This window comes from Cetorhinus maximus, chromosome 12 (genome assembly GCF_964194155.1).
Source record: "Cetorhinus maximus chromosome 12, sCetMax3.hap1.1, whole genome shotgun sequence".
In the NCBI taxonomy this organism is placed as follows: domain Eukaryota; kingdom Metazoa; phylum Chordata; class Chondrichthyes; order Lamniformes; family Cetorhinidae; genus Cetorhinus; species Cetorhinus maximus.
This window is the reverse complement of record NC_135890.1, coordinates 16,621,931-16,645,434: the sequence shown is the minus strand read 5'-3', so window position 1 is coordinate 16,645,434 and position 23,504 is coordinate 16,621,931. Positions and strand designations below refer to the sequence as shown.

The window sequence follows — 23,504 nt, the reverse complement described above, 5'->3', positions numbered from 1 at the left end:
CTGGAGCCCAACAAGCGATATGAAATGGAGAAGAATGTAGTGAATATACAGCATTGTACTCACAGGAATGCCTGGAACACCAGTGGCTCCTGGATGCCCAGGGTAACCCTTCTGTCCGGTTAAGATCTGGAAGTAACATTAAAGCATATATGAGATCCTGAAAGTTAACATCTTTCCTTCCCATGCCCACAGCAAACAACCATACTTATGGTGTTAACCACACTTGTCATGAATATGTGCTCTATGCCAAACAATGATTTTTAATTTACTGGTTGGGAACATGAATTGAACTTGTCTTTAAAAAAAAACATGCTTTTTAAAAACATAGATGAAAAGTGACTTGAACTCACAGCCAAGATGGCCACTTAATTTGCATTACTGCACATTCGGCATTCCAATCCACATTGAGATAAAGATGGCATGCCTGCAAAACCCATCAAAGACAACGGGTGGGATTTTCTGGCCCCACCCGCCACTGGAAATGCCCTGTCCTGCCGAAAGTCAATGGACGTTTGGCTGGGCCACCACTCTCCTGCAGTGGGTCCCGCCACAACGGAGCCAGAAAATCCCAGCGAATGTCTCCAGGGGAGTGTGAAGGACTCCCATCCCCTGTTTCATTAGCAAGGCATCTGTGGCAATCAAGTATTCAACTGTTGGAGATGGGCAATTAAGACTCCTCACTCGAACTTTGGCTGAGGGAAATTCCTAGACCTGACCTAAGCAAGTTACATTTAGAATATACACTCGTGTTTGAATTAATGGTCAGTTGGAGAGCACGGTCACATGACAAGCCAACCCCTGTGTGTGTCTTAAGCACGTTTTTTTTCTGCAGAACAGAGTAAGCAGCTCAGAAGCCGAGAGTGATCCTTCCTCCCTCTCTCTCCCTCCATCCAACTTGCAAGCTTTTGGGCCCTGTCTACTATTGTTTGGCTCTCTCCATGTGCAGCAGACAACATTTTAAAGAAAGAACTCAACTCCTCAGCCGTGTCTCCAGCGGAACAGAGAGATCATCCATCTGTAGTTTCGAACCACCTTGATAATGCAAGCAAGACCACCCGGTCCAGCCTGAAGCCAGGTGAGTCAGCAAACTATAGTCTGTGAATTCCTTTTAACTTTTCTGGACCCTAATTTGACAACCTGTCCTTCCGCAATCTGTAACCTGTATTTGTGTATGTGTGTGGACTTTGAGGGCACAATCTTGTGATGCTCCTGGGAGTGGGACGGAGGGGTGGGAGAAATTAATTGAGCCAGAGGCCAAATATCAGCTTCCCAATGGCAGGATAAACTTTTGTCATTAAGTTCAGGGAAGTTTGAAGGCATGTTGAGCTTCCCGTTGTCAAGCGTCAGGAAGCACATTTGCTGCATCTGCATGCCATACATGCACATTAAAAGGCCAGCTTGCCAGAATTAAGTTCCCTTCTCAATTAAGTTAACGGCGAGTGAGCAATATATGCCTTCAGATCCATGACTGCACATGAGTGGCATGTAGCAGGCGAGGTAGTCAACTTGCTGCAGTTGGAGTGAGCAGTCACTTTTGTTTGGGGAGCGTTGTTCAACAAGGTGATGATCAGGTGGTGACAGTCTAAGGGGCCTGGGGCAGGAAAGCTGGTTAAACGAAGGGGAAGTCCAGGGCAGGGATGAAGCCAGGGAGGGAAGGCAAGGGTGCAGGGATGTGGGAGGGAGGGAAGGGCCTTGCATGATGGGTATGGGGGACCTGTGGATGGGTGGGGAGGGGCGTTTCCTCAAGAGCAGGGTTGATGTTGTCTATGGGGATTAAACTGAGGGTACTGGACAGGGCAGGGAACAGTCACAGTGACAGGAGGTCGTGGGATGCAGTAGGGTGACAAGTCCAGGATCATGGTCGGGTAGCGGATGGTCTCATGGGATGGCGGGGGGGGTGCATGGATAATGGGAAAGGTCAAGGTGGGATGGGGGCTGTAGCTTGTGTAGGCTCAGAGGGGAGAGAAGTCATGTGGAGGGTGATAGTTATGGGCTCAAGGGTAATGGGGGCAGGTTCAAGGGTAACAGAAGAGAAAGGAATGGTTATAATGAACGGTTTAAGGGTAAAGTTGGTGGGTGACAGGGGGAGAGTAGAAGGTGGTAGAATGTGTCTGGAAAGTTCAGCACACCATTTTCTAAAGACTCTTCTTTACAACACAGTTGCTCTGTAGGTGTGAATCTCAAAGTGGGAAAGGGGTCTTTTCAGGCGGATGGAGTTAAAGGTGAACATAATCAAGACCTGGGAGAGGGGGTGCAGATGGTGTCGAACACCAGGGCCCACAGACTGGGGGAGGCACTGGCTCAGTGTTTTAAATGGAATTCTCAAGTTGTCCAGCCAGAACTTCAGATCTGACAAGTTGGCTGAAAAAATTTGGAACTGTCAAGCTGAATGCTCCGATTTTTTTTTTCAGCCGGTCTGTCAGCGTCAGGTCAATTTTACTAGTTGCTACGCGGCTGCTTCCAGCCTTCTGGCATCTTCGTGGTTCTGAGTTATTTTTTTAAAAAGCCTGACAAAAAAAACCACGAAACTGCCTGAAGGTCAGCAGCAGCAGTGCAGCAACTGGCAAGAGAGTGTCCTCCATTCAAAAATGGCAAGTGAAGTCCCTGCAATTTTACAAGTAATTGGAAATTGCCAGAAAAGGCATGCATAATGGGCTCTGTTAGGGAAAGGGGGGTGGGTGGGTGCAGGGCAGTAATTTAAACAGCACTAACTTCTCCTCTCACCACCCATCCATAAAGAGAAAAGTGTTTTTGATTTGTTTCCTTCTTTATAAGTGGTGGCATATTTCCCAACCCCTCGGTTCTGGTGTGATCCAATTTTCCATTAATAACCCCACAGCAAACTCGAGATAAGATGAACTCAAAGAGTTAGTTTATTTGCACACACCCAAAACACAGAAAGAGGGTTGCAACATTGCCTCCTTTGCATTCATACAATAAAAGAGGGATAGAGAAAAGGTAGATCCACAGTGCAGAGAGCACAGAGAAAATAAGTATTGTTTCATGTGAGTTCCAGAGTCCAAAATCAAAGTCCAATGAGATATTCCTTCATGGAGGTTAGCAGGCTGAAAACCAATGCTGTATAGCTCACTTTTCCGGTGGTGTTGACTTTGCACGATGAGATAGGCACACAGAGGTGAATCAGTCTTGTAGGCGATGGTACAGAATTTCCAGCCAAAGCAGTGTAGATGGGGCCAGGTGTCCAACCTGGGCCAGAGCTCCTTGTCTGTGTTGCTGCTAGGCAGGTGATAAAAAGGCAGACTGGGACTTTGCAGTTCAGCAAGGCAATATTACTTGTTCCACAAGCCAGAGGCCCATATCACATGGCTCCCACCTCGCCACATTGTCTTTGACAAAGGACATGTACCCCTCGTCTGGGTTCCTGAGAAAATATCTCAGCCATTACGAATTGAAAGGAAGTTTGCAGGGCCCTTTATCTTAGCAGATGAGCAGTCTCCTGGTGGCCAGCTTGGGTTATGAAATGCAGATGACCTTTGTATAGCTCTCTTTGAATTTAGTCTGTACAGCCCACAGAGGGTCGTCAGTGGTTCTTCAAGGATAACGATATGTGAGTTTCCCCAATACTGTCAGGTAACATCTTTTGTTTGGGGTCACAGGCAGAAATAGATTCAACCATTTTAGGTCTTTGTCCAGTTTGAAATTTTTAGAGATAGCAATGGGCATATCTCTACATATTTTATAAGAAAAATACACAGGGTGAGGTCTTGGTCCTTCACAGCTCATAGTGAATCAGTAATCTGTTTTACACTGTACATGATTATTATTCCATTGACTTCAATCTTGTCTTTTTGTCTACTTACCTATTATCCTACCCTATCTTGGTGCTTTTATGAGTTTTTGAGGTATGATAAAGTTGTGTTGCATTATAGATATTGAAAATACATTGTGATGAGAAGCAGCAATCAGCAGAGTCGTCATGCATGCTGATCAAGAAAAAACATATAATTATGAACATTTCAGTTTTTGTTCTCTGCCCTCTTAAAAGCTGTGTCTCACAGAGACACCTGAGGGTTCCAACGCATCTCACTGACAGTGAAGACCTATGTTATTCAATTATTCCACTTTGTTGCTCAGGAGTCATTTGATCGTTCTACCCTGAGAGATTACTGATAAAACAGAGTCCAATTACATCCCTTGTATGAAATAATTATATTGAATAATATCATGCATCCAGGCAGAAGAAAGTCTTCTTCTACTTTGATAGAATGGAAAAGATCTTGTGCAGTTTATCTGGGTTTCAAGTATTGAATCTTTTTCCCCAAAAATGAAATTACTGTCACTATGGCTATATGGTGCATGTTAATGAGGGCTGAGGCAGTCACCAAAATCAATGTTATCATCTGCACAATGTTATAAATAGCTAATAGGATATTTTCCTGTCAAATTAACAATATTGCACAATTCTGTCAAAGTAAAATTTGTGCTCTTTGGTTTGTTTAATAGTTACGGGGGGGGGGGGGATCACCTATTGGCTGAACACAAACTAACACTGCATTATATCGTCGCTGCTCTTAATTTTAATGACCCATGCTGCATATATATCGGACAATATTTGTAACCAGTTGTCAACAATGGGTGTTGTCACTTTACTAGAATCTTTCTGTGATTGTTTGGTGAATTGATTGGTGAATCTTGAAAAGGGAAAAAGTATCATGCATGATTGGGGGGAGGGTCAAAGTGGAGAGTGGGGGGCAATACAGGGCCTGGAAACAGAAGAAGCACCAGGGCCCATGATTTCTCTCCCTGGTCCTGAACACAATTGACTGACTAAAGGGGCATCCTAATGATTATGAGTCAATTGCATAAAAACCCTGCCCAGGTGTGCTTTCCTCTCTATGGTGAAGTCCACACAGCAGCAGGTTTACTTCTTGATTCGTGGCTCTCATAACATCGAGATCCCTGCAAGATTGAGAGCTGCAGTAAAGTCTGCGCTGAAGGGTAATTCAAATTGACAAAGGAGTGGGGGCAGAGGGGGACAGGGAGGCATGGAGAGAGGGAGGCAGGGGTTAGCGCCCCGAGGAGGGTGGGGGAGGGGTGGGGTGCAACAACAATGTGCCGCTTTAGAACCTCGAGGGTCCCAGGTAGATGCTCATGGCTGATAATGGGGTGGGTGGTACGTCCATAATGGCAAAACAAGGATCTTTCAAATCAGGGTGTCTCAAGGGTGATGGAGGGAAGCCCAATAATATTTGAGGGAGGGTGCGCAGTCATGGCTTTCATTACCCCGGTCAATGCTGCAGTCTCCATGCGTGTGGATGTATGTGGTCCTCCAGGATGGGCTTCACCACGGCGGGGTGGTGGGGAAGGCCAGGAGTAGACCGATGCTCAGTATAGGGCTTCCCATTGACTGAAATGCTCAGGGCTGGAAATAAAATATGCTGACTAGATGGATTACTGCAATTTGTTCACAGATCACCTCAGGCATACATGATGCTAGCTCCAGGAAACCCTGCACTTCTACAACTATTGTCCAGCTGAGGAGGAAGTGGCATGGCTGTCGACATCCTGTCCGCCCTGTCACAGGATTCACTATGCTTATCATGCATTCATATCCAATAAGCTGACCAGCAGGAGATCACATGTGGACAGCGGTCCCGCACCCAAGCAGAAATCACTCTCATTTCCACCTCCCAACTTATACTCCGGACTGGAGGATTCCATCGAGAGAGTGTGTGTGTGCGCAAAAGTTGGTGCACATTTTATTATTTTAGATCAGTTTAAGTATAATAAAACAAACCGCTTTCTTTGTTAAATTGAAGAAAACCTGTCTTATTGGTTCTTTATTGATCACAGCGCGTAAACAGTTAAGTACTCACTGAATTGGCAAGTATGTCTTTTGCAAACAAGGAAAAGCTTGTTGTGGTCAAATGTTGAAAAGGCAAAGAGGGCCCATTCAGCCCCTCCTCACCTGGTCATAACACACTATATTATCTTTCATAAGGAATTGAACCACGGCAAGCTATTCCATCTTGTCCAGAACAGTAAAGCCAGAAGGCATGGGCTGCACTTGAAGGGCAGGAGGGGGGGGATAAGCTCAAAATTAATCTCTGGAAAGTGAGCGAGTGGCCAATCCATGAATCAGGCTCCTGAGTATTGATTCATTCAAATGTAACTTAGGTAGACTTCCTTCAGAGAAAAAAATTTTGGGATACAGCATATGTGCAATCTGAGACACAACATGTGATAACAGCAGCATGATAAAGAGGTCCACATGACTTTGGACCTATGATTCCTAAAGCTTTCCCCCATTGGAGCTTTTCATGCTCCATGTTTGGGTCTGTAGGTTAATCGATGAGATTTTTCAAAAATTTATTTTTTCATGAGCTGTGGGCATTGCTGGTAAGGCCAGCATTTGTTACCCATCCCTAATTTCCTTTGGAAAGGTGGTGGTGGGGCATCTCCCCTACCAGAAACCTTTGGCATCATTCTGTGCTCAACAGTGTTCATTTGCACTCATTTGATCTGCATTCTGAAGCGATCATTCAGTCATGTTTTGTCATCTAAAAGCAACCAAATGAAATCACTGACCTGAAATGAAATCACACAGTGCTCAAACTGCATCAATTGCAAACATTTATTTGCCTTCAAAGCAGTTAAAAGCATTCAACTGACATCACTGATGATCAAATGCCATGGAAGTGAAGCTGAAACAATATGATCAGCGTCAAAGTACTTAGCCGAAGATATTCAACCGACACCTAAAGTGGTCAAGGAACTCAAGCTCAATAGTGATCACAAAGTTTCAGACATCAAATTTTTCTAAGTTCCAGCTGATGCAGTATATGCATGCAGTGTTTAACACAGGGTCAGTGCACAAATCACTACAGTAATTATCATAGTGGGGATGTGAGGATAGTGCATTAAACAGATTTGGGCATATTTTCCAAATAAACTTACTAACTGGTTCACAAAACAACATGTGAATTAATATAGAGTTTTTAACATAATAAAAATTTTCCAGGAATATTAACAGACAAAATTTGACAGAAGTCTGCATTTATATTAGATCTCTCAGAAGTGTTCTAAGGTATTTTTCATAAAATCACATCAGAATGACAACTTTGTTGATAATACACAATACTGCATTGGATTATTATATTATGTATTGAAATCCAGGAGTGGTACTTTTGAACCCACAGCTTTAATTTTATGCTGGTCTATTTCATGATGAGTGACAGCTCCCTGATAGGAATTTGAGAAATTTAACCAGATTTACATATTGTTAAACATTGGGACGTATCCCAGAGGTACCCCGGAATATGCGTTGGGGGACCCCCGGACGTCCCCCAGGCAAGGACTGCACGGGAATTGCCGGGGAAGTTTAAACTTCTGATGGGCAATTACCCTGCACCTGGAACCCTCTGAAACTCTGATTGTGCATCTTGTAGATAGTATACACTGCTGCCATTGTGCGTCAGTGGTGGAGGCAGTGCATGTTAAGGTTGGTGGATGGAGTGCCGATCAAGTGGGCTGCTTTGTCCTGGATGGTGTTGAATTTCTTGAGTATTGCTGGAGCTATACTCATCCATGCAAGTGGAGAGTATTCCATCAGACTCTTGACTTGAGCCCTGTAGATGATGGACAGGTTTTGGAGAGTAAGGGGGTGAGTTACTCTCCACAGAGTTCCCAGCCAATGACCTGCTCTTGTAACCACAGTATTTATATGGCTAGTCCAGTTCAGTTTCTGGTCAATGGTAACCTCCAGGATGTTGATAGCAGAAGATTCAGCAATGGTAATACCATTGAATGTCAGGGGGCAATTGTTAAATTCTCTCTTGTTGGAGATGGTCATCGCCTGGCATTTGTGTAGCACAAATGTCACTTGCCACTTATCAGCCCAAGCCTGACTGTTGTCCAGGTCTTGCTGCATATGGATACAAACTGCTTCAGATCTGAGGAGTTGCAAATGGTGCTGAACATTGTGCAAACATCCCCACCTCTGACCTTATGAGGGAGGGAAGGTCCTTGATGAAGCAGCCGAAGATAGTTGGGCCTAGGACACTACCTTGAGGAACTCCTGCAGTGATGTCCTGGAACTGAGATGCTTAGCCTCCAACAACCACAACCATCTTGAATGCAACCAGCGGAGAGTTTTCCCCCTCATTCCCATTGACTCCAGTTTTGCTAGAGCTCCTTGGTGCCACATCGGTCAGCTGCTGTCTTGCTGTCAAGGGCAGTCACTCTCACCTCACCTCTGGAATTCAGCTCTTTTTGTTTATCCCAGGCTGTAATGAGGTCAGGAGCTGACTGGCTCTGGTAATACCCAAACTGAACATCAGTGAGCAGGTTATTGCTGTGTAAATGTCACTTAATAGCACTATCGCCAACGTCTTCCATCACTTTGCTCTTGATCGAGAGGAGGCTGATGGGCTGGTAATTGCCCAAATTAGATTTGTCTTCCTTTTTGTGTACAGGACATACCTGGGCAGTTTTCCACATTGTTATTTAGATGCCAGTGTTGTAGTTGTACTGGAACAGTTTGGCCAGGGGTGTGGCTAGTTCTGGAGCAGAAGTCTTCAGTACTATTACCAGGAGGTTGTCAGGACCCATAACCTTTGCAGTATCCAGTTCCTTCAGCTGTTCCTTGGTATCACGTGGAGTAAATCAAATGGGCTGAAGACTGGTAACCTTAGGAGGAGGCTAAGGTTGATCATCCAGTTGGCACTTCTGGCTGAAGATAATTGAAAATGCTTCAGCCTTGCTTTTGCATTGATGTGCTGGGCCCCCATCATTGCGGATGGGGATATTGGTGGAGCTTCCTCCTTGTGTTAGCTGTTTTAATTGTCCACCACCATTCATAACTGAATGTGACAGCAATGCAGAGCTCTAATCTGAAGTGTTAGTGGAATGGCTTAGCTTTGTCTATTGCATGCTGCTTGTTCGGTTTGGTACGCAAATAGTCCTGTGTTGTAGTATACCAGGTTGACATCTCATTTTTAAGCATGCCTGGTGCTGCTCCTGGCATGCTCTCCTGCACTCTTCATTGATTGCTATGATCAGTCAACATCTCCATTGTTGTTGCATCATGCACCTATCAGTTTGTTAGAAGGTGAACTAGAAGGACTTTGGTCTTTTTTTCATCTAGCAATTCTCATGGGCCCACAAACAGGCAGCAATAAATAATTGAATGGAACTGATTGCATTGAATCTGCAGTTTCTTTCCTGTCATGGTAGGAACCAGAAAGATGTATTCAGAGGGGGATAGGGATGATTCCACAACACCATGCTCCCAACGGGCAGAAAGTCAAAGATGGAGCTTCAGTGATGGCTTCCTGACTTGCAGATTCATGTGCTGGGCAAGGTGGATTGCAAAAGCATCTCTTTTGAGACAGGCTCTCAACCCAGAATTTTTACAGTAACATTAGAGCATGTTACAGTGAGTAGCCTACAATGAGGAAGATTTGCAATCTATATGGTTGAAGGTCCATACTCTCAAAATTGATGAAATGGGCTAAGCTGGAAGGTGGAGAGCTAAAACTGAGAAAATGTGACGTGTTTGAGAAGATCTGAACCAATAATTGGCGGACCGCTCAGGCAGCTAGAGGCATTGGCAAAGGGATCTTTCAGCACTTATAGACAAACTGGATACAACGATTGATTGACAGAACCTGAGCTACCTTGAACCCATCAACCTTGAAACAAGATCTAAATGTGCTAGGAAACCTGCCATTCCATCAAAGCTTTTACTGGGAACGGGATTCGGAATATTGGGCATTCAGATACATACCTCATCCAGGAGCGAAAATCAGAAAATCTCAAATAAATTAGATTTTTTTTTTCTTGATGAAACGATCTGTATCAATTTGACTTAAGCCAGATTCTGGCCTGGTCTCAGTTTGAGTGTGACTGACTTTCTACTGATGCTCACAAATCTAACATTCAATACAAAGACCCTTTCCCCGCCCCAATGCAACACTGAAGGTGTTACAGGAACTTACATTCTGCCCAGCTTCACCTTTCATTCCAGGATCACCCTAATTGCAGAATTTAAAAAAATAAAAAGGAAGTTAAACATTTGAAGAAGCAGAATTTTTCAGAAATTGGTTAACACTTGTATTTTTATGGATAAATGTCAACTGTTTATCTTGTGCCAAACACTTCTCTTCCTCTCAACAACTCTTAACTCTCAAGAATGCTCAAAGTCTGTTCTAGACTCCAATCCTTTCCCCATGCCTGGGAAGCTCTTCTAATCCCTCCCTGACACTTTAAGGTGGAGTACAAGAAAAAAACCTACTGGTCAATCTTAGCACTCCCACCTCTGAGTCCACAGGTTATATGTTCAAGCCCCACTCCAGGTACTTGGGCACATAATCTAGGTTGGCACTTCAGTGCAGTACTGAAGGGGTGCTACATGATCAGGGATGTTGTCTTTCAGATGGGGTGTTAAACCAAGTCCCCATCTGCCCTTTCACATGGACATAAAATATTCCATGACAACAATTTGAAAAAGAGTAGAGACTTCTCCAAGTGTCCAATATTTATCCCTCAACCAGCACTAGATGGTCAATGCTGTTTGTGGAATTTTGCTGTGCACAAATTGGCTGCTAAGTTTCTTAATTTGCAACAGTGACAACATGTTGCAAGTACCCCATCTGCTGTAAAGTGCTTTGGAGTATCCTGAGATTGTGAAAGACTCCATATAAATGCAATTTCTTCTTCCTTCAAGAGTAACATTGTTACATAATCATTTAACTTCTTGTAATTATACCACAGTTAAAAATAAAGTCCCATCCCCTGCAAAAAACTCCTCTGTATATTCCCACTCGTTGGATCCCATGTCTTAATGTTCTTCATTTCACTCAAATCTGGATGTTTTCACTACAGATTCTGGTGGAATGAAGGGCATCAGAAAGCATGGATAGGAAACCTTGCTTTTTCTTCATCTCTGAAAATGTGTTTTGTTGTATAATCACCTTGATATTTTTCATACATTCCTTCCCTTCCCAGTTGCCATTAGTTTCCACAGTGCATTTAGCCTAGGTGGAAGCATAGGGGCGAAACATAAGCAGAGACGTTCTCAGAGTTCAAAGGGCCATTAGGAAGCTTTTCCTACTAGGCATATAGTGAGGGAGAATGAAAGTGCGCTAATCACAGCTTTAAAATCAACGGACAAAGAACTGCACACACTGTGCATCCAATTTTTCAATGTGCATGAGCAAGTCATAGAGGAAAATCAACCCCATGTTCACAAGTGGCTGAGCTATAGGGAGTAGGAAACTCTTTCGAGTTATCAACAGTCACAGATTGCAACTCTTTCGAGTACAATCACAGTTCTTGGTTTCCGGGAGTGGGACATGAACCCACAACCCTCTTATTCAAAGGCGAGGGTGCTATGAACTGAGCCACAGCTGACACCTCAGGTGCACAGACTATCCCTGCATCATAATGAACTAGTTGAACTAGTTGAAGAGGAGCAATTAATGTCTTCAGTGTACTGGTGCCAAAGATTTCTCTCTCTTGGTCACTATTTAGTGATCCTTTCCTGAACCTCTTGTGTGTTAAGATCAAGTGAGAACTGTAGGGTGGGGGTAGGGTCTCAGCCATGATAGCACCACCCACCATCTCCACATCTGGTCAAGTAAAATAGCCCATTCATCTCAGTAACAAGAATCAAACATCCAATTGGGAGAGCAGAGGAAAAGCACCCACTGAGACACTAGAGAAGCTGGGATTGTTCTCAGCACAGAGAAGGTTCAGGAGGAGATTTAATTGCAGAGTTCAAAATTATGAGGGATTTTGATTTCTTAAATTCATTTTATGGGATGTGGGTGTCACTGGCTAGGCCAGCATTTATTGCCCATCCCTAATTGCCTTTCAGGTGGTGGTGGTGAGCTGCCTTCTTGAGCTGCTGCAGTCCCTGTAGTCTAGGTATGCCTACAGTGCTGTTAGGGAGGGAGTTCCAGGATTTTGATCTAGTGACAGTGAAGGAACAGCGGTATATTTCCAAGTCAGGATGGTGAGTGGCTTGGAGAGGAACTTCCAGGCGGTGGCGTTCCCATCTATCTGCTGTCCTTGTCCTTTTAGATGGTAGTTTTAGAAGATGCTGCCTAAGAAGCCTTGGTGAGTTTCTGCAGTGCATCTTGTAGATGATACACACTGCCGCCACTGTTCATCCGTGGTGGAGGGAATGAATGTTTGTGGATGGGATGCCAATCAAGCAGGCTGCTTTGTCCTGGATGGTGTCAAGTTTCTTGAGTGTTAATGGAACTGCGCTCATCCAGGCAAGTGGAGAGTATTCCATCACACTCCTGACTTGTGCCTTGTAGATGGTGGACATGCTTTGCGGAGTCAGGAGGTGAGTAACTCATCACAGGATTCCTAGCCTCTGATCTGCCCTTGTAGCTACAGTGTTTATATGGCTGGTCCATTTCAGTTTCGGGTCAATGGTAACCCTCAGGATGTTGATGGTGGGGGAATTCAGTGATGGTAATGCCATTGAATGTCAAAGGTTGATGGTTAGATTCTCTCTTATTGGAGATGGTCATTGCCTGGCACTTGTTGGGCACGAGTGTTACTTGCCACTTGTCAGCCCAAGCCTGGATATTGTCCAGGTCTTGCTGCATTTGAACATGGACTGCTTCAGTATCTGAGGAGTCGAATGGTGCTCAACATTGTGCAATCATCAGCGAACATCCCCACTTCTGACCTTCTGATGGAAGGAAGGTCATTGCGGAACTCCTGCAGTGATGTCCTGGAGCTGAGATGACTGACCTCCAACAACCACAACCATCTTCCTTTGTGTTAGGTATGATTCCAACCAGCAGAGAGTTTTCCCCTTGATTCCCATTGACTCCAGTTTTGCTAGGGCTCCTTGATGCCACACTCGGTCAAATGCTGCCTTGATGTCAAGGGAAGTCACTCTCACCTCACCTCTGGTGTTCAGCTCTTTTGTTCATGTTTGGACCAAGGCTGTAATGAGGTCAGAAGCTGAGTGACCCTGGCAGAACCCAAACTGGGCGTCAGTGAGCAGGTTATTGTTAAGCAAGTGCTGCCTGATAGCACTGTTGATGGCCCCTTCTATCACTTTACTGATGATCGAGAGTAGACTGATGGGGCGGTAATTGGCCAGGTTGAATTTGTCCTGCTTTTGGTGCACAGGACATACCTGGGCAATTTTCCACATTCAACGGGTTGGATATGGAAAAACTGTTTCGACTGGCAGGAGGTTTGGTAACCTTAAGATAATGGACAAAAGAATCAGGGAGGAGATGAGTTTTTTTTTATGCAGCGCGTTGTTTTTGAAATCTGAGGACAAAATGGCACAGGTATGGTGGGCCGAATGGCCTCCCTCTATGCTGCATAATTCAGTGCAACTCAACAAGGTGTCAGTCGAGGAGAATAGGATCTCAAATTGGTTGGCATTTGAGTGGTGCTTAGTGAGCTGCATGGTATAGACATGCATCTCTGGACAAAAAGCACCTTTTCATACATCGGATAAGACTTAGAACTTACCTTCTCTCCCTTCACACCTCGATTCTTTTGATCGCCATGCTGGAAAACAAGTAAATTCGGTTCAGATTGAGTTTCAGTGAATCAACACTCAACAATTCTTCTCTCAGAGTTCTGATGAAAGGTCATCGATCTCAAACATTAACTCTGTTTTTCTCTCTCCACAGATGCTGTCAGACTTGCTAAGTCTTTTCAGCACCTTCTGTTTATAATTCAGGTTTCCAGCACCTGCAATGTTTTACTCTTACATGAAGGTTAGTAACACAACAAACAGTGTGTTTAGGGACTGTGTTTACACTGGGAAGATCCAACCTGAAGGAAAAAGAAGATTCCACCTTTCAGTAAAGCTAAAGACAGTCTCAACTTACCGTTCTGTAAGCAGGTGGCCCTGGAGGGCCTGTTGGACCCTAGAACATAAAAAAGATAATCATTATATATTATGAAAGAAACTATAAACAAATAATATATATAAATATCACAGCAGATCTAGTGGAACCTGCACTCAAATCATAGATACATTTAAAGGGAAGCTAGATAAACACATGAGGGAAAAATCAATAGGAATATATGCTGATAGAGTGAGATGAAGAAAGGTGGGAGGAGGCATAAATGCTAACATGGACTAGTTGGGCCAAATGGCCTGATTCTAAGTTGTAGACTCTTTTGAAATCTGCTTGTGAATTCTAAGTTTAAAATGTTCGGTGAGAAAAATAATTGTGACTGAAACAGGTTTTGCTTTCTGATAAAGGAGGAAAGACTAAAGCCAGGATTTTCCGGTCCCACCCGCCGTGGGATTGGAAATTCCCGTCCGAAGTCAGCGGGCCTTTGGCTGGTCCTTCAGATTTTCCGTCTCGCCCGCAAGATTCCCCCCACCCAAGGGACTGGAAATTCCAGCCCTTTGTTGCTATATGCACTGGTTAGCTGGGACTCAGTCTATGTGGAGCAGTCCTGGACCAAAAGGACCAGGAAGTGGGGCTGGGCTGTGTTGAGTTTTCTTAGACAATTAGATAGGGTAAGGATTGCAGCCACTGTTAGTGTCCCAGGGCTAGAGAAGGGTATCCAAGGAAGTGCCTGTACCATCCGATATACTATTAGATATCCGTCACATTCCATTGAGAAGGTCGTGTGTAGCCCTTTCCCATGGCATCATCCAACATGGCAACCATTTTTGGTAAAGGGAAGCAACTCAGTCAAATACCAACTTTGTTTTTAAAACCATTGTTTAAAATCTAATCTGAGGGAAACTAGTCCACAGCACTTTTTTTTCTGGAGCCTGGAGCAATCCTGCCATGCCTGACCCTATGCACAAATATATGAAATGAAATAAAATTTTGGGCCCACCTCGTTAAGGGTCTACTTTTCCAAACAAGCTGAAAAGCTGGCTGCCAATCAGAAGGGAAGGGCCTTTCTAAGATGACAGCAGCTGGATTGCCTGTGTGAACAAACTGATCGGCATCTCATGCACCACCTTGATCATTCACTTCTTCCACCACCAACTCACTGTGGCTGCAGTGTACCATCTAGGCAGCATTTGACCGAGTGTGGCATTAAGGAGCTCTTGCAAAACTGCAGTCAATGGGAATCAGGGGGAAAACTCTCCACTGGTTGGAGTCATACCGAGCACAAAGGAAGATGGCTGTGGTTGTTGGAGGTCAGTCATCTCAGCTCCAGGACATCACTGCAGGAGTTCCTCAGGATAGTGTCCTAGGCCCAACCATCTTCAGCTGCTTCATCAATGACCTTCCTTCCATCATGAGGTCAGAAGTGGGAATGTTCACTGATGATTGCACAATGTTCAGCACCATTTGCCACTCCTCAGATACTGAAGCAGTCCATGTCCAAATGCAGCAAGACCTGGACAATATCCAGGCTTGGGCTGACAAGTAGCAAGTAACATTCGTGCCACACAAGTGTCAGGCAATGATCATCTCCAACAAGAGAGAATCCAACCATCGTCCCTTGAAGTTCAATGGCATTACCATCACTGAATCCCCTACTTTCAACATCCTGGGAGGGTTACCATTGACCAGAAACTGAACTGGACTAGCCATATAAATACTGTGGTTACAAGAGCAAGTCAGAGGCTAGGAGTCATGACTCCCCAAAGCTTGTCCATCATCTACAAGGCACAAGTCAGAAATGTGATTGAATGCTCCCCACTTGCCTGGAAGAGTGCAGCTCCTACAACACTGAAGAAGCTGGGCACCATCCAGGGCAAAGCAGTCCCTTGATTGGCACCACATCCACAAACATTCCCTCCCTCCATCACCGATGCACAGTAGCAGCAGTGTGTACCATCTACAAGATGCACTGCAGGAATTCACCAAGGCTCCTTAGTCAGCACCTTCCAAGCCCACGACCACTACCATCTAGAAGGACAAGGGCAGCAGATAAATGGGAACACCACCACCTGGAAGTTCCCTTACAAGTCACTAACCATCCTGACTTGGAAATATATCACCGTGCCTCACTGTCGCTGGGTCAAAATCCTGGGACTCCCTCCCTAACAGCATTGTGGGTGTACCTACACCACATGGACTGCAGCGGTTCAAGAAGGCATCTCACCACCACCTCCTCAAGGGCAACAAGGGATGGATAATAAATGTTGGCCCAGCCTGCGAAGCCCACATCCTGTGAATGAATTAAAAAATAATCTACAATACAACATGACAACAACTCACCAGAGCTTCTTCGGCAGAACCTCCCAAACCCCCGACCTCTACCACCTAGAAGGACAAGTGCAGGAGCCGCAGAGGAACAGTCTCACCTCTAAGTTTCCCTTCATGTGGGACACCATGCTGACTTGGAGATATACCGATGTTCTGTTGTTGGGTCAAAACTGTGTACCTTAACCACATGGACTGTAACGATTCAAAAATAAGGCCCATCATCACCTTCTCAAAGGGCAACTAGGAATGAACAATAAATGCTGACTTTGCTAGTGAAATCCTCACACTGAGAATGGATAAAGAAAAAAAAAAATCGACTGTCCCATTCATGCCATGTGGAGAGGCTTAAAATTGGGCTCACTACCCTACCATATAAATGAAGTCTGATGGAGTACTAGAGAGCAGTCACTGCCTACAGAGCCATGCTGAAGTATGCATAAAAAATGTGACCATCCAGCAGTAATTGTATAATCCACTCACCCTTGGTCCAGGAGGACCAGCGCTGCCAGGATCACCTGGTTCTCCCTTAAGACCCCATTCCCCAGGAAGTCCAGTATCACCCTGCAGCACAATAAGGTAAGGGTTAATTTCATTTTAACTGGAGACTGTACTAATATATAATACTTATAATATTATCTTTATTGATGCCATTGGCAAAAGATCTAAGGGCAAATGAGGAGAACTGTTTTCACTCAGTTGTTGGGATGTGGAATGTTTTATCTGAAGAGCTGGTAAAAGCTGACTTCATAAATAATTTTGAAAGGGAGTTGGAAGTAGTTGAAGAGGAGGAACTTACAGGATTATGAACAAAAAGCAGGGCCTTTCAAAGGGCCAACAGAGGTACGATGGGCCGAATGACCTGCTTCTGTGCTGTGTCATTCAATGATTCTATGTCGATCTGGAAGGTCCCACCTGTGATTACTGGTTTGCATTGAGTTGGCTGATCTCTGTCTGGGCCGTAGCGAAGGGTTAGCAGTGCCAATATGAGACAAAATCTTCAGATGTAGAGGAAGGGGAATTGGGAGCATTGTTCTTTAAAATAATGGACGATCCAATTCTCATTCACCAAAGTGAAGGATGTGACACAAACCACCTTTGATGTTCCCAGGACTGAGTGCAAAAGCTTTCTGAACTTGCTTGGCCACCACAGGGTTATTAGTGACACAGTCAACATTAATAGGCTATTTTCTTTTTACCTTTTCACCTTTAATAATAACACTGTTGTTCAGGGAGGTGACCTGAAATGTGAAAAGGAAAGTCATGAAATGAACCACCTGTGAATAGAGTGCATTTTAGAACCAAAACTGAATGCCAAACTACATTAAAGACACAGTGAACAGGGTCAGTCTCAGAAGAGGGAAGGTGAACAGATGATTTTGATATAACTCAGAAGGTAACATGGGAATACATAGGGCAGAATCGTCCGGTCCCATTGGCATCGGGCGTCATGGCGAGCGGGGGTTGGGTGGGGGGTGGTGGGGAAGCAATATGGCGAGAAGGCCAAAAATCAATTTCATGCCATCAGGAAACCAGTTTGTGATTGGCTGCACCACCCATCAATGAAGGGCCATGTCTGCCGCTGCCGCACTTCAGGAACCTAATTTCAATACTTTAGCATCTCATTATCAGCCCTGCTCACCAGAATCATACCTCCACACTGGATCATCTGCCCACGTCAGTGTGATTGCACACAGACGTGTTTCACAATTGTACATAAGCGGTGTGCACCTGGCGAGCTGCACTTTGCTCGGGACTTCGAGGTTTGTTTGTCTACCTTGCTTCGGGCAGCACTTGCAGTCATCAGTGCCAGGCTTCACAGGCAGCACCACATCACTTTTAGGGGTCTCACGGGCAGGTCTCTTCCTACCAGACCAGCCATAAAGTAGGGCTGGCTTTTCAATGGCTGCAGGGCTAGGGCTTGCTTGGGGATGGAGGAGAAGTGGCCTCAGGCAAGGGAAGAGGCTGCAGGGCGAGGGCTGTACTGGGGAAGGTGGGTATCCCAGGGTGTGTGTGGGGGTACATGTTGACCTGTGCAAGTGGCCTCAAGATATTGAGGGCTGAGGAAGCAGTCTCCAGAGCAGATGAGGCCAGATAGGGATGTGAGGGTGTGTGTGTGAGAATGGGTAGTGATGTCCTTTGAGCTGGCAGTGAGTGAGATGCCAGTGAATGTGTGATGGCCCTGTGAGTGAGAGATTTTAGAGTAATGAGATAATTACCTTTCCCTAGTGGCACGGATGAGATCATTCATCCGTTTTCTGCACTGGATGGCCAACCTCTTATGTGCAATATTGGCACTAACCACCACTGCCACCGGCTCCTAAGCTGGAGTGGTGAGATTGATGGGCCTCCTGCAGCCAGAGCGGGTGTAGAGGATATCGTGGCAGACCTCCATGGTGTCCAGAAGGCGTCCCAGTGATGCGTCACTGAATCAAGGGAGCTGCACTCTTCTTGGCTTTTGGGGCCATGCCTTTACCGGAGAACCGTGTGCGCAGCTGCAGTTTAAATATGGCGCCCTGCATGAGGAAGCGGCAAGGTAATTGGAGGCTGCCTGCCAGCGAGATGGCGTGCTTCTTGTGGCCGCATAAATAAGGAGGCGGGAAGGGGATGATTTGGCGGGAAACCCCACCATTGCAGCCGGTAGGTAAAACGTCTTTTTCCCGCCCACTACTGCATTTAGTGCAAATCTGGGGCGATTCTACCCATGGAGTTTACAGCCCAGAAACAGGCCATTCAGCTTAATTTATCTATGCTGGTTTTTAAGCTCCACACAAGCTTCCTTGCCTCCATATTCATCAAACACCATCAGAATATCTTGCTATTCCTTTCTCCCTCACGTACTTATCTAGCTTCCCCTTAAACGCATCTGTGCTAGTTCGCTCAACTACTCCCTGTGACAGCAAGTTCCACATTAAAACTCTCTGGATAAAGAAGTTTCTGCTGATTTCCTGATTGGATTTATTAGTGACCCATATTTATAACCATCAGTTTTGGAGCCCCACAAGTGGAAAAATTGGGCTGAATTTTCCTGGTCATTAGCAATGGGAGGGCTGGAAAAATGGTGGAGGGAGGCATTAAGAGGAGAGCCCAAAGTTTTCCTGCCACCATGCCATAGTGCCAGCAGCAGGAAACTTTGCAGCTCAACTGCCCACTGGGCGGACAATTAAGCCACATAAGTGGCCAATTAAGGGTCACATTCTGCCACTGTGGGCATTTTGCTGACAGCAGGAGGCTGTGCCACTGCATGGGGGATCAGCCAACTAAATCCTGGCGATCTCCCAGCGGGTTCTGGTGAGGGTGGGGGCCTCCTTTATCGCTGCTCCATGGCCCACGGAGGGTTCCCCCTCGTGGCAATGGCCGCCCTCGTTGCAAAGACGCTGCCGGTGCTGAATGACTCCACCTCCCCAACCCCAACTGCCGAGGCCTTGCTGTGGCTTCTCCCAGCCATTGAGGCTCCCCGATGTTTCAGCTGCTGAGTAATGCTGCTGAGGCTGCCAGCTGCCAGCCCTCTGATTGGGCCAGAAGATTTTGGGGATGGGCCAGCATCCTTAATTACACAGTGGTCCCCAGCAGTGGCCTCCTAAGTGACTGCCACCCAGGGTCCTGCTGCTGGCTGAAGCAGGGATGCCTCCTGCTTGCAGCCCTGACAGCAGGAGTTCACCATCACAGACAAAATTCAGCCCCTTTTCTCTCTGTTTACCCTATCAAACCTCTTTCTGCTTTTAAAGACCTCTATCAGGTCGCCTCTCAGTCTTCTCTTTTCCGTAGAAAGGAGTCCCAAATCTGCTCAGTCTTTTCTGATAGTTGCACCTCCTCAGTTCTGTAAATCTGGCATGTTCGCTGAAACTAGGGAAACAGACTGTGTTGATAAAATTTGAGAAAGAACTGGATAGGTATCTGGGAAAGGAAGCAACTGGGAGGTATTACAGCATATGTAGTCTATGGTATTTTACGAACCCACTCAATGATATCTCCCAGTCCCGCTCATCCTTTTAGTTTGTCCGTGCAGGTGAGCATCAGTTTGCTGACTGATTATGCATCCACTCATTTACGTATAGTCGGTCAACTATTGAGAAAATTATGGGGTTGTTACTTGGTTTCTCAGACTGTTGTGAGCCACCAGTATGTCCATCTAGATTTATTCATACATTTTTTACAAATACTCACAGTTGATCCAGGCTGCCCAGGCAGCCCCGGCCTGCCCTGCAATGATACAAATTCTAATTAGAACACAATCAAAAGGCCTATTTAAATTCGCTTTTGTCTGTCAAGATTGGACTGGCTCCAGAAGGAAGTAATATTGGTAAAGAACCTACCGTATCGCCTTTATGTCCCTTTGGACCAATTACCCCCTGAAAGAGAAAGGAAAAGTCACTGACCACAGTTTGAAATACATTTGCTTCTTTAGCGTAATGCTGTTATATGGGCTGAAAGTTCGAATGCCCAACTCACGAGCGCTTATCAGGAGCACATATCATTTCATTGCAGGTTCCCGAATCCATCATTTTTCATCATTTCAAGTTAACGCTTACAAAATTGCAGCAAGAAAGAATGTAATTTTACCACTTTTCCCCCCCAAAGAAGGAGGCAGCGGAATTTTTACAACATTATATCCAGCAGATACCTGTCTGGGCCTTATTTGTGAATCTCCTCAGGCCAGGATTTTGAGTTGGCCATGCAGGCGCGGTGGGCGGGCCCAGGAGCAGCCTGGAAATGGGCTGCCACCCGCTATCGGCCCCTGACCCTGGCTAGCCAGCAGAGGAATCAAAGCAGGTGGCGACCTGACTCTCACTCAAAGCGATGACAGATTCACCCTACTGAAAGCTTGCTCAATTGTGAATTTCCCAGAGGTTGTGAGGCGGGTAGGCTCCTGAAACCTGTGTGAAATTGACCAGTTCGGTCAATTTGTGAACACTGGGGGAAGCCTCTCGTAGAGTCGAGAGCCTTTTGACAAATAAGTTTAAATGCTGTTGCCAACTTCAAGTGTCACTATGTAATGATGTATGATAATTTAAGCATATTTTTAATGCAGTGATTGATCATAGAGCTCTGTCCTTGGAAAGTAAGTGACCATTAAATTGACCAGCACTGTATGTGTTCACATACTTTGTCCAGTGATTTGTTTTATTTAGTGAATGCAAATCCCTGAAGCCAAGCGATAGCCTCCTCATTTGCTGAGCTTAAGGTGATTAGTCAGCCACTTAATCTGTAGAGGGGACATTCCTCAGTAATGTGCAGCATTATTTGTGTCTTCCCACAAGTACATAAAGTATAGTGGATGAAGTGCTCTTCTGCATTCAACAGTATTGTGAATGCAGAAGAGCATTTTAATGCGTCATCTGGACACTGCTTTGTTTTTTACATTGATTTAAAGTCCAGATATCTGTTAAACCTTTCAAAAAACTGAAAAGGTGCCAGACTTCTTTGATTGCAAGTCCCTCTGTTGAGCCCTTGAAAAATATAAGCAGATGGCTGGCCACAGAGCTAGCAGATGGTATTGAGCTCTCCAAGGGTTGTTTATTCATTTGAGCAATAGAATCTCATTATGAATGCATGGCTGAGTACCAAACCCCACTAGAGGATTTAGCTCAGCAGGGGTTGTTTACATAGCCGTGAAGGGGACTGTGAGCTTTGTTTGATAGATAGTTTTATGAACAGCTAATAGTATTAGAGTGTTTTGAAGAGGTTTTTGAATGGCTGTTTGTTTATTTTGACAAGATATATAAATACTTGAGAGTCTTTTTTTAAGAGGAGTTTGAATGACTGTGTGTTGGATTGACAGGTTTACAACCTTTGAAGAGAACATTTTTTAAGGGGTGTTTGAATGCATGATTGTTTATTTTTTTATTTCATGAGCATTTCAAAGACTTCCCATTAGGGACTCATGAGTTCTGTCCAGGATGGATACTGCGTGAGTGGGAATGGAGGGGGCTTAGGGCTATGGAGAGGATATGGGGCCATGGAGAGATGGGCTTAGGTATGAGGGCTAGGGGGCCTAACAGGTTGGCTCAGTTCTGTGGCTATGTCCCAAAGAACAGAGATGAGCCTTCTAACCTTTCAGCTTCTGCATCCATCTGCTTCTGTTCCCATTTCGGGTCAGCATCGGAAGGTGGCAGTCCTGACTCCTGCCTGACCCCAACTCCCCAGGGGGTAAATGACACGCGTATGCAGGACCATTCAGAACTCAGGAACACGACATTGGGAAATGGCCCCCAACTCACGATTCCTGAGCTAATGATGAAAATCTAACCCATTAACTCTATTTGGCTTTTCTACCCTTTCCTTTTTCTTCCCATTTGCCACATTTCATCTTCTTCTGCATTCACTACAAGTGGACTACACCAGGGATCTAGCACTGCAAACTGATGGTAACAGCTCTTTGATGGCCAAGATTAACTTGAAATTTAGCGGGTTCTCAAAAAAGTTAGAGGAGATATTCTCTGAAGCCATGGCTCAGCAAGTTAGTGACCGTGTTTATAAAAAGCAGGTTTATGATTTCACTGTGCCTGATACACAGGAGAAACTTTTCTCATTATGTTTGGTATTGATTGCAATTGTTCTCATTTTTTTAAATTTTGAAAATAATGGGTGAGGATTTCCATGGGGTTCTTCCAATCTGCTGCTGTAACTTCAGCGGAGGATCAGTGGAAATCATGGAGAACTGGGATAAATAGCTGTTTGTAGCCATTTCGACTGTTTCTCCAAGGGTATCTCTCACCTTCTGCCTAAGGGGGATGAACTTGTTGGGCTGGATTTTCATCCTTGAGACAGGTAGAAGGAGTTGGGAAAATTCCCGGCTGTTTCAGGAACAAGTGCCAGCAAAGACAGGCTTTTTATTCCGGGGTGCGAGTGTTAACAGGAATCGGGTCCACTGCTTCCGGAAGGAGTTCAGAGGTAGCCACAGGGTCTGTCAGGTGCTGTGACGAGCTCTGGGACTTTGTCCCAGTTATAATAAAAACACTAAGGCCCTCTAGCCCTCACCCCTTGCACCCCCTCATATTTCCCAGGCCCCATCCATGCCACTTCATGCCCCACCCATCCCTGCTTGGCCCTTCATACTAAGCTATGATACTTCATTGCCCATTTACCCACTATACACTCTGTATGGAACCAATGAACCCTATACTGACAATAGGATGTGTTTAAATTGCTTTTTAAAAAAAAAGTAATTCATTCATAACTTTCCACTTTGTTAAAAAAAACCTTTACAGTGCAGCCCAATAAAAGCTTCAATCATCCATGCCCGTTAAAGTTTAAATAGCAGAAAATGCAAGCTCTTTAAACCTCTTTATCTTATGTAAATAAACATTGTCGGAATAGATCAGAGAGTCAGAGCTGTCAATAAAGGAATGTTTTCCCTGGGGCACA

General features: G+C 45.1%; 1 protein-coding gene across 1 annotated transcript in view; it reads right to left on the bottom strand.

Annotated features, from left to right (window-relative positions):
* LOC144687534 (uncharacterized) overlaps positions 1–23,504 on the bottom strand; it is a 97,819-nt gene that overhangs the window by 21,120 nt on the left and 53,195 nt on the right. Inside the window, exons 21-27 of the mRNA XM_078553803.1 lie at positions 20,453–20,488; positions 20,304–20,339; positions 17,336–17,377; positions 16,620–16,700; positions 13,839–13,877; positions 13,474–13,512; positions 64–126 (exon numbers count right to left, since the gene is read on the bottom strand). Coding sequence (XP_078409929.1) covers positions 64–126; positions 13,474–13,512; positions 13,839–13,877; positions 16,620–16,700; positions 17,336–17,377; positions 20,304–20,339; positions 20,453–20,488 — 336 coding nt within the window. The remainder of the gene's footprint in view (positions 1–63; positions 127–13,473; positions 13,513–13,838; positions 13,878–16,619; positions 16,701–17,335; positions 17,378–20,303; positions 20,340–20,452; positions 20,489–23,504) is intronic.